The sequence below is a fragment of the Hyaena hyaena genome, unplaced genomic scaffold, assembly GCF_003009895.1.
Source record: "Hyaena hyaena isolate Hyena2069 unplaced genomic scaffold, ASM300989v1 scaffold_1123, whole genome shotgun sequence".
Classification (NCBI taxonomy): domain Eukaryota; kingdom Metazoa; phylum Chordata; class Mammalia; order Carnivora; family Hyaenidae; genus Hyaena; species Hyaena hyaena.
The window spans coordinates 490,105-507,831 of record NW_024081756.1 but is presented as its reverse complement, the minus strand read 5'-3'; the positions used below and the strand labels follow the sequence as shown (position 1 = coordinate 507,831).

Here is a 17,727-nt window from a genome sequence, read left to right as displayed (position 1 = left end):
GCCTCCGGCACCGCGGCTGGGCGGCAGGCCGCGCCCGCTCCTCCAGCCCCGCCGCCGGGGAGGGGTTTCTCGGGACGAGCCGGCCCCTTTCATCCAGGAAGTGAAAGCGACGTCGGGGTCAATGAAAACAAACGGGGAGCCCGGGGGGAAGGAAGGCGGGCGAGGAGGAGGTAGCGCCGGGGCGCGGGAGGGAACAGCCGTGTTGTGGAAGCGCGAGCGGGAGGCCGGTCGCGGTTGTGATTTTGCCGCCGCCGCGGCTCGCCCGGGGATGTCTGAGTCCGCGCCTCGCGACGCTCGAGCTCCGCGCGACGGCCGCCGTCCCGGCCTCTAAGGGCCGCCACGTCCCGGCGGCGCGCGCGCGCGCGGGCTGAGGGCGGCTCGGTGCCCGCGGGGTTGCCCCGGGAGGGCCCGGGCGGGCCGGGAGGGGCTGCCCAAGCTCCGCGCCTACCCCAGCACCGCGGCCGGCGCCGGGCCAGGAGGATGCGCGGCGCCGGGCCCTGAAGCATGGAGGGGGTTCTGTACAAGTGGACCAACTATCTCACAGGTCAGAGGGCTCGGGCGCTCCGGGGGGCGGCCGGGAGAGGCCGGGTGCTTGGGCGGGCTTAGGTGGGAAGGCTGCAGAAAAGGCGGTTCGGGGGCCCCTCCCTCTGCCTGGCCTGCGGTGACCCTCGCAGGGAATCGGCTTTTTGCCTCCGAGGCTAATCCTAGCTCTGTCCCTGCTAGAACTGGCCGCTGCAGGGGCCGGTTCGAGACTGCGCACCTTCCTGAGGGGGGTACTGCGTTTGACCACTTCTTTGCCCATGTGATACTACTCGTTTCCTCCTGGAGCTTCCGGAACAATTCCCAGTTACTCTGCTCGTGTTGCAACCTCCATCCTTATTCACACTTAATTCGGCATTTTGTTAATAACTGAGTTGTCGGGGTATAGGGATAGAATGGATCCTGTAAGACTAAGATTTAATTTTAAGATTTAACATGAAACACAAAGTTTAATTTTGTATTTCTTTTTAATTTCCTTAGCCACACGTTTTACTTTAAAAGTTCTTTTGTTGGAGTTGTTGAATATAGAAAGCATGGTTTTTCTGGGAAATTGTCCCCAGATACCATTCTCTGTAAGAGTTGGTTGTCAATGAGCTGTCTTTATGTTTTGAAATTCAGGTAAGTGTGTGAGAAATAGTGGAAGAAAGTGCAACACACAGAAGTGGAAAAGGCAAGTCAGTCACCCATGAAGTGGGTTGGAAGGAAAAACTCTGAAGAGCTTTGTGTTTCTGTAGAAATGAGAGGCCAGCAGGGAAGGGCCTTTTCCCCTGACACCAACAGCCTGGCTTATTAAAAGAGCCTTAATTCTTGAGTGGTAGGTCCCTCTCTGTCATCCAACAGTTACTTACTGTCTGGAGATCTCAGTCTGGGACGGCCAGGATGAGCAATTAGTTTATCCTGTAGGTGTTCCATCTTCAGAATTCTAGGATTTCACCACATTACACATTAGAGGAAAGAAAATGGGTTTAAAATAAGACTAAATAGGGGCGCCTGGGTGGCTTAGTCGGTTAAGCGTCCGACTTTCGCTCGGGTCATGATCTCGCGGTTCGTGGGTTCGAGCCCCGCGTCGGGCTCTGTGCTGACTGCCAGCTCGGAGCCTGGAGCCTGTTTCAGTCTGTGACTCCCTCTCTCTCTGACCCTCCCCTGCTCACGCTGTCTCTCTCTCTCTCCTAGAAATAAATAAAAACATTTAAAAATAAAATAAAATAAGACTAAATAACAAACATTTCTTGTTCCAGGGTCATAGGAAAATCTTGACTTGCTACCCACTTACTCTGCCCAAAGTACTGAACCCCTTTGTAACTGCTTGGTACACTCAACTTGTGTCCACCTGACCTTGTGCAAAATCTGCACATAAGTACTTTAAAGCATAAGGATTGAATTACGGTTGCCCCTTCCTTTTATTTATTTATTTTTTTGATTAATCGGAATGCTAAAGCCCAATTTATAGTAGCAAATGCTTTAACATTTGTATGCATTCATGTTTTATTGTGCTCACACTAAAATGTCAAAGAGTTCCTATAAATGATACGTTTTAGCAGGAACCGTTTAAAAAATGAGGTAAATATTTTTTTCTGAAGCATTTCGTTTGGGCAGTTGTGAGACCGGTTGTGCTGTTGAGTTGAGATATGGGATTAACCTTAAAGACAGTAGTTTCTGTGCTTTGATATGCAAATGATGGTCTCAGGGCAAACATTCAGCAGCATAGTGTCCACAGTGTCTTGGGAAGAGCCACTTCTGCCTAGCCTGGAGTCATGGGTGACTACTGACAGGAGTCCTAATTTATTCCTGGAGCAGACTGTGGTCTTGGTGGTCGTCTTTTTTAATCTCCTCTGGCACTGAGCACTGTAGCCACATGTGCTTTAGCTTTCAGTCTTTGCAGAGCTTTTAACTCAACTGCTAGTATGTCTTGTAGGAGCTTGCTGCCATGAAATCTTTTGTTTGGAAGAATTCAAATTTAAATTTGACTCCGTGGCATGCTGAATATTAACTTTAGTTCCTCTTAGGTCAGAAGAATGAGCAGCTGTTTGTACTGAGTGATCTTGAAGGAACCTTTTAGTTTCATGACAGTGTTCTTTGAGAATCCTTTGTAGAGAACAAGGATTTCAGTAACATTTGGTAGTTTGAGATAAAAAGAGTTTGTTTTTTTTTTTAAAGAATGCCTATGAATCTTTTTCACAGATAGAGCCCTCTGTTCTATAAATGTGTGAATCAATTAGAGATTGTTTTAATTATTTCCTCAAAAAGGTGTTTAGAGATAACTAACAGTCTTTAATTATTTTAATATATTTAATCATGGTCACATTTCAAGTTGCTACAAAGTCTTAAAAAATTTTTTTTAATGTTCATTTATTTTTGAGAGAGAGTGAGAGAGAGAGACAGAGAGAGACTGAGCACAAGTCGGGGAGACACAGAAAAAGGAAGATGCAATCCTAATCAGGCTCCAGGCCCCAGGCTCCAGACTCCAAGCTGTCAGCCCAGAGCCTGATGCGGGACTCACATGCCATGAGATCATGACCTGAGCCGAAGTTGGAGGCTTAACATACTGAGCCACCCCTGGGCACCCCTAAGTTGCTACACATTCTAAATAAGTCATTTCATCCATTATTTGTTTTAAAGAGGTACTGAATTGCAGTAATACAGGCTTACAGAATCACAATTTGTCTATAGGCACATGGAACCTGGGGTGGTGTGGAGTGTACTTTTACCACCCGGCTTATAATTTGTTTGCCAAGGTGAATTAGTGTTTAGAAAGATAGTGTTTTCATCATTTGTATGCATGCTCTATACGCAATATACTCTCAGATGTATTGCATATCTTTATGGTCATAGATAACAGGCAATATTTTACGTTTTTGGTTTTTAGTCACTTGAGAAAGGCTTTTTTTTTTTTTAGCACCTGTTATGTGCCAGGCACCTTTCTAGGTGCTGGGAATGCAATGACAAACAAGATAAAGTTCATGTACCAAAAGTTCATGTACCTTTTAATTTGCTAGGCCTCATTAAGGGGTTTCATAATAAGAATTTTCCAAGTATTTGAAACTTGCTTTAATTATTTTGGGTATCCATCTTTCTGAATAGTATTATGACATTCTGTGTTGTGAAATTTAACCTTTTTATGATGACTCCGTGCTGGCATTTCAAAAGTATTACTGGAAAAGACTTTGAGGAGATAGTCCTGGGTCTTATCAGCATGTAAGAATGATTCTCCCATCTGCCACTCTTCTGGCAATATTTGGCCCTTGAAAAACTGAATTGATTAAGCAGATAGCAGGCTATGTTTAATGTGATCAGGCTGAATTGTGATTTAATAGTTAGAGAAGAACAAGGACAGTCACACTACCTTCAGTGAGGCACCCTGGTCATGGTCACTGTGTTATTAATTAGTGAACTGTTGTAAATTAGTAGCATGGTTGATAAGATTTTAGGGAACATTGAGTTTGGCTTGTAGGAGTGACAGTTGAACTCTGAGGAAAGCCATCAACCTCTCCTTCATCTTTGGTCAGAGCCAAGGCTGTGATAGTTGAGTAATCTAGTCACCAAATAAACGCAAAGGAAATGAATGATTGCAGTCTCTAGCATTTCTGCCTGAGTTGTACAACAGCAGTGCAAGGAGAAAGGTATTGGGGGAATGCAGGCTCTCACCACAGTGTGCATTCAGCACCCACTTGTGCAAGGGACTTTGCTTAGGCAACGTGTCAGGGAGGGGAAAGTCATTGCAGAATTAGAGGGCTGAGTGGCACCTGACAGGTCACCTTGTTCAATCCGCTTATTTTTGAGACCGGGAACTTTTTATACTTATTAAAGTGAAAAGATTTGTTTCAACTTATCTAACTAAAGAGTTAGAATATAGCGGGGGCTAGAACCCATGTCTTTTAACATTACATCAAAACCCAACTCGTTCCCCTCAAGAAAAGGGCAATCATGTTGCACTCTGTATAGGTTATTATTGAGCATGAGTCTCATGGGTTAATGAGAAGGTTGTAAGCCAGAATAAAGGTGTTATTCTCTATATTTATGCTGATCTATAGATTTCTCCAGAAATCTTTCCCAACAAAGTGGGATTGATGCAAGAACAATTTGGGCAAGGCTTGGCCATTAGAAATTTCATTGTCAGAATGTCACCTTAGAGCCAAGAAAACATGTATGGCAGATTTTGAAATGATACTTATTTCTGTGATGAAAGTAATTTCTTATTAATCTTCTGTTATTTATAATCTCTATAGGTTGGCAGCCTCGTTGGTTTGTTTTAGATAATGGAATCCTGTCCTACTATGATTCACAAGATGATGTTTGCAAAGGGAGTAAAGGAAGTATAAAGATGGCAGTTTGTGAAATTAAAGGTAAGTGAGTACAGGGAATTAGAGAAACTTGAAGTTAGGTAAGTAAAGCATTCTTCACTACAATCCGAAAAGAGCACAAAAACATTTCTCAGGTAGGGATCTTCTAATACCGTTTATTTCCTTAGCAATTAAGAGTGGCACTTAGCATTGTTAAGCACAGTTTTTTGTGTTGTTGTTGTTGTTGTTGTTATTTCTCCTGTACATGTACTTTGAGTTGAAATTAAGAATCTTAGGGTTAGTCTTCCGATTTGGACCAGAAAAACAATTTCTTGTGGATGCTACCCTATGGGGTCCACAAGTGTTCTCTTTCATTTTCATTGTAAAGATTGGAAGCTGAGCTTTAAAGGTGTTGGGGAGCGGGCGGGGGGCAGGTGGCGGGAGAAGGCCTGGCCTGCTCAGTCAGTAGAGCATGAGACTCTTGATCTCAGGATCATGAGTTCAAGCCCCACATTGGGCATGGAGCTTATTTAAGAAAAGAAAAGAAAGTTAAAGATGATCTGGCAGGCTTTGCAGGATTTTGCTAAAACATGAAGTCAGTCATAAAACTCTGGTTTAAGTCACAGTCATAAAACTCTGGTTCTTTGCCGAATCAATCAGAGAGAAGCTCTTCCGGGTGATAGATATGTTTTCTTTTTCTTCCAAAAGAGAAGAACTAAAGCAATAGATCATGCTATAATTTTCATGAAGGAAGGTTTCATGGACCATTGATTCATTTGTATATGTGGTTGGGTTGTGTGGGGTGGAGGTAGGTAGGAGAGATCAGACAAAATGATAATGAAAAGTATTGAATTCTTCAGAGAATTGAAGGAAAAACTAAAGCACTAGAGGAGCAAATATCAAGCACCTTTAGGCCTTTTTCATTTCTCCTCTATAGCTTGAATACTTGTCCTTCATGATGGGTGCTTCCTTTGACATGGTGAGCTCTTGGTCACAGCTACTAAACACTTGAGAGTAATCTTACTGCTCTGTGCAGTTTCTTATTTAGATTAAAGCAAGGTAACAGCTTGTGCATTATGTTTTATTTTCCAGTTTTTTTGCTAGTTTTGTGTGGTTTTGTGGTAGTTCTTAGTACAATTTAGCCATGGAGAAAAAATAGAATTTTTGCTTGCTGCACATCTAATTCTTCACACACATTTAAGATTTGCTATCACTAGGGCTCTTTCCACAGCAGTAATTCATAACTGGGGTAGATCAGTGTCATCCAGGGAGCTTCCTCCAAAATACACATATCTGCCAAGTGATTGTAACATGCCCGTTTAGTTGAGAATTAGTACTGTTCTAATGGAATGAAGTCATGGCTATCTAAGATACAGAAACACTTCAGTCTAGTGTATTGTTATTGCATCGTCCCTGAAATATGTGGGGCATAATTTTGTTGCTTATTTTAGACAAATGTACTGAAATATATATCAGTGTTGGCTTTCCAGGGGCTCATTTTTTATATATTTATTTTTAATTGCACCACGATCCCCGATAACTCTTTAGAACTCCTATTTTAGAATTGCCTTATGAACCAGTTTATAAATCACACAAGAAAAGCACATTCAAAGTATGAGTTTTTATTTTTTTAAAAGCTGATGGTTTTTTAAATCTCATTTTATTCCCCAGATTTGATTCCAAATGATATTTGGTGAGAGTCAGAAATCAAACTACGAAGTTCAAAGATTTGCCACCCTTGAGGATATTTAAAAGACTGTTAGTGGTGGAATCCTAAGGCACTTCTAAAATGTTTCAAGTTGTGGCAGCATTTTTACTGTTGTTTGTTTGAATTCAAGAATAAAATACTGAAAAGGGAACAAATCTTAAATATTCAGTTTGAAGAATGTTTACAAAGTACACACACTTGTGTAACTACCAATCAGATTAAGAATTAGAATATTATCAGCATTCCAGATGCTGGGATGTTGTCAGGTTTCCTCAGCCTGTAATCCTTTTAAAAAATAACCATTAATTTGACTTGTATCACCATACATAAATATTGCCCACTTTTGAATGTTTTATAGATGGAGTAAATCAGTATTTTCTTTTGTGTTGGCTTCTTTCACTCAACATTGTGAAATTCATCCATGTTGTTCGGTGTAGTAGTAGTTCAATCATTCTTACTGATTTGTAGCATTTCTGGTATTACGAATATCCCACAACTTGCCTATCCATTCTAGTATTGATATGTATTTTTTTTTCTATTTGGAATTATAATGAGTAAAGCTGCTATAAATATTCTTATTATATTTTTTTTGCTAAACGTATATATGTATGTATTTCTATTCAGTATATATCTGGAAGTAGAGTGGAATTGCTGAGGCATTGATGCTCGTACATTTAGCTTTAACAGACTTAAGGAGAAAATTATTCTTGACACTTGCTAATAAGTTGATTTTATTCAAGTCTCTCATGATAGGTATAGGGACCACTGCGATGGGGTTTTGTAGTAGGGGAGAGAGATTGGGCTCAACTCCAAATATGATAAAGAAAAGTGGGAATTTGTAACTAAGAAGTAGAGTGGGGCGATTGGTGGATGGAAAATTACTAATAGGAAACATCAGGGATTAGGGGGCTTTCTGGGTAAACAGATTCTTTTTTTTTTAATGTTTTTTATTTATTTCTGAGAGAGAGAGAGAGAGAGAGACATTGTGAGCAGGGGAGGGTCAGAGAGAGAGGGAGACACAGAATCCAAAACAGGCTCCAGACTCTGAGCTGTCAGCACAGAGCCCGATGTGGGGCTCAAACTCAGGAGTGGCAAGATCATGACCTGAGCTGAACTCAGCCACTTAACTGACTGAGCCACCCAGGTGCCCCTATGTATTCCTATATTTAATTAGGTTCTTAATTTCAGTAATGTTTTCAGTTTTGCATATAAAGTTCTTGTCCATTTTATCTTAAGAACTTGATGGTTTGGGAGCATTGTTCTTAAGTTTGTTGTTTTCGGTAACTACTTTGTAGGGGGTGCTCTTGATTAATACATCAATTTTGGTATGTTTAAAAAAGAGTCATCTTTTTTCATGTGTAGCAGCATCATTGGGAATTAGAGCTTTGTTTTCTTTTAAGGTAGTTATTGGTGCTTTCACTAGTATTAAGAAGCAGCAAAAAAAAAATGAGTTACTCTTGGAGCCTTGGGATTTCAGTAACTTTATCCTGGCTTAGAAATCTTTGCACCCAACATTGTTTGCTACATGTTTGTATTTCACTATCTACCTCCAAGAATGGCCTTTATAAGTAGAATAATAAGCTAGCAAAGCTTTTGTGGCACTTATTTGCGATAGTACATCTGATCAATATTTTCAGTAAGTAATCATATAAATTAGGACCTCTGCCAGACTTTCAGGGCCCCTGATAATTTGGCTCAACTCAGCTTGTCCACTCATGAATATCATTACCATGTAATACAACACAAGGCTTTATTTAGGCTTGTCTCCTGATATCCTCAGTACATATTATGTTTATTTCCTCATTTAGGCCTTGTTTAATGAAGTTTTTCTTTTAACTAAATCCTACTATTGTCAAATCCTTATTTCCCACCTCTTCTTACCTTTCTCTCATCTTATTTACACATTAAGTCACTGTACCAAAGAGTTCATCATTTGGGTGTTTTGATTATTTTTGTTGTGTCAGTTTGTTTCCTTGGTTAAATTGTCAGCTCTGTTAGAGCAAAGACTTCTTTCTTTCTCCCCTTGTGTCTTCCCGCCCTACTTGCATTCCTCTGAGCTGAGTAAGTACTTCTTGACTAAAGACAGTGTAACACAAATTTATTCTTACATCAAAGATGGAGGATTGGCCCAGTATCATTCTTTTTTTTTTTTTTTTTTTAAATTTTTTTAATTTTTTTTTTATTTCTAGGAGAGAGCGACAGCGTGAGCAGGGGAGGGTCAGAGAGAGAGGGAGTCACAGACTGAAACAGGCTCCAGGCTCCGAGCTGGCAGTCAGCACAGGGCCCGACGCGGGGCTCGAACCCACGAACCGCGAGATCATGACCTAAGCGAAAGTCGGACGCTTAACCGACTAAGCCACCCAGGCGCCCCTGGCCCAGTGTCATTCTTGATTAGTTCATTTTTGTCAGAGCATCAAGGTTGAGGGTGGTTTCAGAGAGGAGGAGGCCGGTGGTGGGAAAGAGGAGAAGGTCTCCAAAATACTCATACTTCCTAGGTGATTATGAGGTGCCCCTTAGTTGAGGGCTGCTGTTCTAATGGAAGGCAGCCATAGGTACCATTTAGTGTGCTGCTTCTGTATGCTAGGCACCATCCTAGGCTTGGGGAATACTAAAACATAGAGTCTGTTTTCAGAGAATTAAGTAAAAAATGTGTGGTAAGTGTGACAGTGCATGTGTATTTAAAGTAGGATGGGCAGCCCCAAGAGAGGGAGTTGTTAGTTTTCATTGCTGTTTCCTCTTCCTCTTGCCGCCACCACTTTGGCACCTCTGCCAGCATGAGTAGATGTGAGAATGTGGTTTTGAGGGTGCTACTAGATAGCCCTTAGGGAAAGGCAATGCCTGCATCTTGAATCTTAGTTTCTTGTTGTAGGTGTCTGAAACATCTAATAGTGGGTAAGAGTGATTGTTCGATTCTCCCCAAATTACTTAAGTTCATGACTGTATTTCTCCTGTGTTTATCATCATAGTCCATTCAGCAGACAATACAAGAATGGAATTAATCATTCCAGGAGAGCAGCATTTCTACATGAAGGCGGTGAATGCAGCTGAAAGACAGAGGTGGCTGGTTGCTCTGGGGAGCTCCAAAGCTTGTTTGACTGATACTAGGACTAAAAAAGAAAAAGGTAACTATAAATTTTTCTTTGGTGGTGATAATATTTTCTTAAACATGTATGTAAATTGTCCTGTCCACCTAAGAATCTATCCTAAAGAAATACCAGAAATGTAGATGAAGATTTTCATGCATGACATTCATCATAGTGAAAAAAACAAAAAACAAAAAACAAAAAACAAAAAAACTTGTAAACCATGCAAAGGTTTATTTCTAGGGGAATGGTTCAGTAAACTATAGGCTGGTATAAGCTGATATGTAATCAGTAAACTGTTTACAAGGAAATTTAATAATGTGAGAAAATGCCCAGTGTTAAATGATAATTGCAGAAAAGCAGGATTCAAAATTACATATTCATTCATTGGCTAGCTCAGGAAAGATATATAAAATCAGTCAATTTGTTACTTTTGGGAAGGTAGTTTGTGAGAAGGAGACTCATTTTTCACTCTGTATATACTTTGGTACCTTTGACTTTACTGTGTTTAAATATTGCCAACTCCAAAGGATTAATTAAATAGAAATCAAAAGCAAAGTAAATAATTTATGGTATTAGTTCAACCTTGTGCAGGTATAATGTGAAAATAATAACAGTGTTTGTATCTTGGTAGTGAGTTTGCAGTTGTTTGATTTTTCTTTTCTATATATTTTTTTCCATTTCCTGAAAATTTTCATTGAGTGTATATTACTTTTACAATTAAAAAGTGATAGAAGCTATTTAGATTAGTGACAACAACTGAATTATGGGTATTGAAAAATGAAAGTCCAGAACTGAATTTATAATCATTAAAAAATATATGAAAGAACATCATGGATAGAGTATGGCTATGGATAGGATAAGAAGGAATGGAAATTCATAATAGCCAGGAGGTGGAAACAACCCAAATGGACAAAGAAATAGGTAAACAAAGTGTAGTATTACACATACAATGGAATATTATTTGTGCTTTAAAAGGAAGGAAATTCAGACACATGCTACAACATGGGTGAATCTTAAAAGATAAGTGAAATAAGCCAGTCACAAAAGGACAAATACTGTATAGTTGTACTTACGAGGATACCTAGAATAGTCAGATTCACAGAGACAGAAAGTAGAATAATGGTTGACAGGGGCTAGGGCCTGGGGGAGATGGGGTGTTATTGTTGAATGGGGGTAGAGTTTCAATTGGGGAAGATGACAAGAGTTCTGGAGACGGATGGTGGTGATGGTTGTAGGACAATGTGAATGTACTTAATGTCACCAAACATTAAGTGACAGTAAGGTCACTTAAAAATGGTTAAAACAGTAAATTTCATTACACATTTTGCACTATAATTGAAAAAAAAGGAGGGATGGACTTAAACTTGAGTAGAACCTAACTTAGGTTAGGTCAAATAAGCAGATAGAGCTCATTTGGCCACTGTGGCCAGAGTGGCTTTGTGGCTAGTATCCCAAAACAGTGCCACTGACTCAGGGAATGTGGGAAAATGCCAGGATCTGCTATGTGTATTTTCCCCTGCTTCTTCTGCTGTTTATATTTCTAGTTTAGAAGTAATTTAATGGCTAAGATGATGGCTGGATGTTTAGTGTATCTGGACATATTAAAGAAAAGAAAGGAAGCTCTTAAGACAGTTCTGAAAACAATATAATAAGAAAATGAAGTTATAAAAGGAACAGAAGAAAGCAGATGTTTATGTGCAATAGTTTTAACTACATAAAAATTAAAAGCTTCTCTACATTAAAATGTGCAATAAAGAATGCTGAAAGAGAGTAGATAGATCTGGAAACACACTTGCAGTATATAGGACAGGGGAAAGATTGCTATCTTTAATGTGTAAGAACTTTTATAGATTATTAATTTATACATTATTAAGAGAAAAACTGAACATCAAAACTGGAAAAATATGTAAAGGACAGAAATGACAATTTACAAAAGAAGAAATATAAGCACTTTTCAAATGAAGAACGAATAATGGAATGGAAATGTCCTGTATAAAACATCCAGTGGTCCTCACCTTGCATCCGAAAATTAATCTACCTAAACTTCATGTCAGACGTAGGACTTCCACTTTTTTCCCCCAATTATTGAAGAGAAGATATTTCCTCAGTATCCTTGTATCTGTTTCCAAGGGCTCATGCCTCTTAAGCTATTGGTATTTATATCTATTTATATAGGTATTATCTATTGCATTGCTTTTAAATGATTCCATTTTGTTTTATTGCTCAAAGAACCTGAAAAGAACCTGACTGAATGTTTATATATATTCCTTTCAGAGATAAGTGAGACCAGTGAATCTCTGAAAACCAAAATGTCTGAACTTCGCCTCTACTGTGACCTCCTAATGCAGCAAGTTCATACTATCCAAGAATTTGTTCACCATGATGAGAATCATTCATCTCCCAGCGTAGAGGTATACAGAGATGATCCCGTCATGTTTGCTTATGCTTTGTGATACACTGATGAGTGAGATTCTTCCCATACGGTGGCAGAGAAGCATTTTCAAAATGAGCTGTTTTTAGCTCTTCTGGGCTAGCCCTACTACAGACCTTGGAAATCTGTAGGATCTTCTAGATTGTATCTGTGCACCCAGAGTAAAGCAGGAAGCAGCACACTGCTCCAGGCAGTCAAGTCTTATTTGATCATGGGAATCAGCTAATCTGATAATTTATAGAGGTTGGGGTGGGGAGGAAGCATTCCAGGCTTTGTTCTCCAGGCTAGCTCTATAAATCATTGCGCAACTGTTCTCTTTCTTTTGGTAATAAGGTCCCAGTCTCCATGACTCAGAGTTGATAATTTAGCTTTATCAAATAACTTTTTTTAAAAAGTCATCTTCAGGACAGTAATGCAGGAATCAGATTTCAGATTTGTGGGACCTGGCAATGAAATAGGTTCACTTTCTGATAAAGGAGGACCTGCGGGCCCTGCTGTTCTCTGGGTGAAAGGCCAGCATGGTTCCCAGTCCCCATTTACCTAACTTAGGAGAAATGGGATAAGAAAGTTTCTTACTTCTGTGGCCTTCTCCTGGTGGGGAACAGTCTTTTTTTTTTTTTTTTTTTTTTTTACAAATAGTTTATTGTCAAATTAGTTTCCACATAACACTCAGTGCTCATCCCCACAAGTGTCCTCCTCCATGCCCAGCCCCCCCTCCCCCCCACATCCATCAGTCCTCAGTTTTTGTCAGCATTCAAGAGTCTCTCATGGTTTGCCTCTCTTCCTTTCCCCCACCATTTCCGCCCTTCTCCCCCTTGTTCCTCCGTCAAGTTCCTTCTAATCCTCCTATACGTGCAAACATATGATATTTGTCCTTCTCTGCCTGACTTATTTCGCTCAGCATAACACCCTCAAGGTCCATCCATGTTGCTACACATGGCCAGATTTCATTGTTTCTCATTGCCATGTAGTATTCCATGGTATAGATAAACCACATCTTGATCCATTCATCTGTTGATGGACACTTAGGCTCTCTGGTGGGGAACAGTCTTAGGTGAGGTCATGTTTAGTTGTAGGTACATTAGACCCTAAGGGCACTTACTGTTTCACCACAAGCTCTCTGGAGGTGAGTGTCTTCACATTTGCTCCAGCAGCTCAGTGACGGTATCTGACCCAGGCTTATTCCAGCCTTCCACTCTGCCATTCTTGGTGTATTGGATTTTCCTCCTTATGCACAAGGCTTTGGGGTGACTGCCAAGGTCATATAGAGGCAGGAGGCAGTGGGGTTACCAGGGTAGAAAGAGACTTTCTCAATTTGCTGTCCTGGGCATTTATCTGGGAACAAAAGTCCCAGAAACTCCTCAGCAGGCTTCTCTTCTTTTTTTGTCTGGGTCAAGAGAAGCTAAGAAATCTCAATATTTGACTCAGAATCGTGGAATAGCCATGACTGGCTTTGACCAGTCTGTATTCATGCCCTAGGGTCAGGGCATATTGCTGTCATAAAAAGAAATATTGGAGTTTTTTTCTACCAAGGAAGAGGTGGGAGAATGGGTTTGGAGTAGATATGAATTGTGCCTGGCACTTAGTAACTCTCAGGGTGTTCACTGCTGTGACTGCCTTCAGAATTTTGATACTTACGAAATTGCTGTTTAGGTTAGGTTTATCTGAGATAAATTTTTGGATACAGTTTTTCGATATGATATTTGGTTTAAATGCAAAATTTATTTTTTCATGGAATCTTATTTCATACACTGTTTGCCTGATAGACATTTCTTATTCATGTATTGCTTTAATTTTCTAAGGTAGTGTATTTTAAATAGATTTGCACATAACCTAGTAAGGTGTCTGTTGTAGGTAATGTTGAGTTACTTGACTGTAATGTGCATGATTCCATATAGCTGTGTGTGAATCTGTTCAACTCTGTATGTAATTTTTCAGAACATGAATGAAGCCTCTTCTCTGCTTAGTGCCACATGCAATACATTCATCACAACGCTTGAGGAATGTGTGAAGATAGCGAATGCCAAGTTTAAACCTGAGATGTTTCAGCTGTCCCATCCAGATCCCTTGGTTTCCCCTGTGTCACCTTCTCCTGTTCAAATGGTTGGAACTTGTTTTTCTTCCAGTGATGTTGCATTTTTGTTTTTATTATTGTTTTTAAGGGTGGAAACTGGCAGTGGGAGGGAAATAGTCAACAGATAAAATATTCTGTATTGGTCTCTCAGCCCTGTGGGCTCAGCATGTGCCACAGTCCTGTCCTCTTCCCTTGGAGGGACTGTGCTATTTACCCTAGAGTGCCAGGAATGTATTATAATTCCCTGTGGGTGTTGTGACACAGAAAAGGTTGCAGATACTGCTCTACTTGGTAGAAATATCACAGTAGGGTGATGTTTCACTCACAAAGGGATAAAATTAAGCAGATCTTTAAAGGAGTTGTAAGGGGTTTGAAAGAACATGTTACAGGGAAAACAGTATTTTGTCGTCAATATTTGGACTTGAGCCCTCTGAATAGGCAAGTTACTTAATTTCTTTGGACCTCATTTTCTTCCTCTATAAAGTCACCATCAGCAGGTCATTGAAAAGGAGCTGATCTGTATAATGCAGGTGCTTCATGTTCATTTCTTTCCTTCTAATCGCTCTGAATGACAAGTACCCTTTGCTGGGGGTGGTGAACTCATTGTTCTTTCCAAGTTAATAAACTTGATCAGGCAAGCTGTGGAGAACTCATAGGTGAGACAGAGTCTGATGAGACTTTAGATTTATTTCATCCTAGTGTTTTCAGGAGCCCTTTTATAGAAGGAAGAATGCAACTTGGCTACTATTTTAGCAATTACCTGAAGACATATTTGTTAGAAGGAATAGGGTACAATTTATTCCGAGGTTCTCTTAACCAATCCACCCAATTTAGTTATATGAGATTTAGAAAGATTATTACCTACATTTTTTTAGATCATCAATTTCTAATCAATATATGATGGGCTAATGTCCTCTGAGACCGGTATACTATGAAAATGAGTTTTATGGGCAGGTTAGTTTGGGAAGTGCTAAATGAACTGGGTCTCTCTGTCACAGGACCTCTTAAAACCTCTTTTATGATAATGTGTGTTATGAATCTCTGAGAAGGAGAAGTGGTATGCACTGTTTCTGAAATTTATTTGACAACTGAACTCTTCTTGTGTATTTTTGGATAACATCTCACAAGACTGGTGTTAAGTAGAACATTTTGACAATATTTTCTTATAATACAACTGTAGATATGTTATGAATTGTGAGATAACCTGTATGGTTGAACAACAAGAAAAGATCTTTTGAGGTGGATGTATATAGTTCTGTGTTCCTGAAGTTGAAATATAAGGTATCAGATACAGACTTCGCTACAAATACTCCTGTATTTGACTTATAGAATCAAATGCAATAAAACCACCTCAAAGCTGCTTGTTTTTGTATTGAATTTCTGAGGGAAATGCCTTCTGTTATAAATGCCCCATCGTCCAGAGAGGTCATATGTGTATTTTATGAATAAAAAGCAGTGATTACTGTCTCTTTTAAACCAAAACCTTTTATCAGTAGCAATGTTACAGAAAGTCCAATAAATCTAAAAAATACTGGTTAGAGGCTGCTTATTTTTCCTTGCTTTGCCATTTTACTTTATACATAAAGCAGAAGTTGTGGCTTATAATTAGTTCTGGAGACATAGCATGGAAAAAAACGGTCAGTCTTTGTGGGAAAAAATATATTTTTTAATAATATGAGTAAATGGAAAATAAACCTGAAAGATTTGAGACTTCTAAAACTAAACTGATTTTTAAACTACTTTCTGTAGCCAATCTCACTGTGTCCCTCCTAGAGTAAATTTGCAATCAGTTTTATTTCAGATCATAATGGAATTTCAGACTTCATTTGGACTCCCAGATTGAGTGGTAATTGTAGTGGGGATATTGTTGGAGTAGTAATCCCGAAAGGAGTGACTTCTGTTAAAGAAGATGTTAGTGTCCATTAGTATCTTAATGTCAGTCATGTTAGATGTTCCTGGACTACACATTGGGTTGGTCATATCTGTTATTTCAATTAGGATTTCTCAGAGCTGTTGTTGGCTTCTCTTACAAATATAGCAGACATTTACATAACAGATTTTAGACTTGGATTTGTAAGACCCTTAAGCCCCTGCATATAAAAGTAACCTGTAGTATAAACTGTGCTTTTTTGCTACCTTGCTAGACATTGAAATAATCTGTTTTAATTGGGGTCTCCTTCTATTTTTTTGGTGGTGTACTTGGATCTTTTAAATTATATTTAGTATTTGTCACATTTATTAAAGCTCTGCCTAATCAGGGTTTTTAAAAATTTTTTTTTAATTTTTTTTTAATATTTTTATTTATTTCTAGGAGAGAGAGAGAGACAGCGTGAGGAGGGGGAGGGTCAGAGAGAGAGAGGGAGATACAGACTCTGAAACAGGCTCCAGGCTCTGAGCTGGCAGTCAGCACAGAGCCCGATGCGGGGCTTGAACCCACGAACCGCGAGATCATGACCTAAGCGAAAGTCGGATGCTTAACCGACTAAGCCACCCAGGCGCCCCTAAAATTTTTTAAATACATATTTTAGAGACTTATTTGAAACTTAGGGTTCTTCTTCTGTGTTCTTTAAAGACTAGAATTATTAATGCTATCTTCCATGAAAACCACACTTGAACAGCAACCTGAATAATGAATGAGTTATAAAGAGAAGCTTGCTACCAGACTCTTTTCCTGGCCTTTAAGAAAGAGACAGAGAGATATTTTTTAGAATACTTTCTGGCTTGCTAGATATTGCTTTAAATATTATGGTGTTTTTGGATTAGTTATATATTTTTAAAATATTTTTGTATACATTCACTCACATATACTCATATGTATTATATATATTATATATAATATAAATTTAGGTTTTTGGTATTGAGAAAAGAATCTAGCATGTTTTTGATAGGTGCTGAGAAAGATTCCAATTAATGGTTATTAGGGGCAAAGCTTGACATTGTGCTAATAGTGTTGCTGGAGTATGTAAAAAATAAATTTCTTGGCCATTCATCTTTTCTACTGCGTAAATTTGTGTTACTGTATTATTCTACTTCGCATACTGATTATGCTTTTTTTTTTTTTTTTAATTTCTAGATGAAGCGTTCTGTCAGCCATCCTGGTTCTTGCAGTTCAGAGAGGTAACCTTTTCTTTTAACCAAGTTCTCTCAGAATTTTACCCACTTAGGGAAATTTTTTGATCCTTTAACATCAAATAGTGTGGAATGGAAACTCTTCTTGAGCCGAGCTTGGTTCTGATTTGCTCAGCATTATATCTCTTAGTTACTAGTATAGGGCCTGGTAGTCAGTGAAGATACAAATGAGTGAGTAAATTAACTAACAAGGTAAGCACCTTGCCAACTGTTGTACCTTTTTTTTTTTTTTTTTAAATATTTTTATTTATTTCTAGGAGAGAGAGTGAGACAGCGTGAGCAGGGGAGGGTCAGAGAGAGAGGGAGATACAGACTCTGAAACAGGCTCCAGGCTCTGAGCTGGCTGTCAGCACAGAGCCTGATGTGGGGCTCAAACCCACGAACTGCGAGATCATGACCTGAGCCAAAGTCGGATGCCTAACCGACTGAGCCACCCCGGCACCCCAACACATTGCCTTTTTCAAACTACTATTTATTAA

The 17,727-nt window shown here is 39.4% G+C and overlaps 1 protein-coding gene across 2 annotated transcripts in view; it reads left to right on the top strand.

Moving 5' to 3' along the window:
* The first annotated feature begins 136 nt into the window (after positions 1-136).
* Positions 137-17,727, top strand: part of PLEKHA3 (pleckstrin homology domain containing A3) — a 23,533-nt gene continuing 5,942 nt past the window's right edge. Inside the window, exons 1-6 of one of the 2 annotated variants that reach the window (XM_039222389.1) lie at positions 139-544; positions 4,767-4,883; positions 9,495-9,650; positions 11,889-12,025; positions 13,984-14,148; positions 17,193-17,236. In XM_039222389.1, coding sequence (XP_039078320.1) covers positions 505-544; positions 4,767-4,883; positions 9,495-9,650; positions 11,889-12,025; positions 13,984-14,148; positions 17,193-17,236 — 659 coding nt within the window. In that variant the 5' untranslated portion in view covers positions 139-504. Of the gene's footprint in view, positions 545-4,766; positions 4,884-9,494; positions 9,651-11,888; positions 12,026-13,983; positions 14,149-17,192; positions 17,237-17,727 lie in introns of both variants that reach the window. The other variant, XM_039222390.1, reaches the window with a different exon arrangement.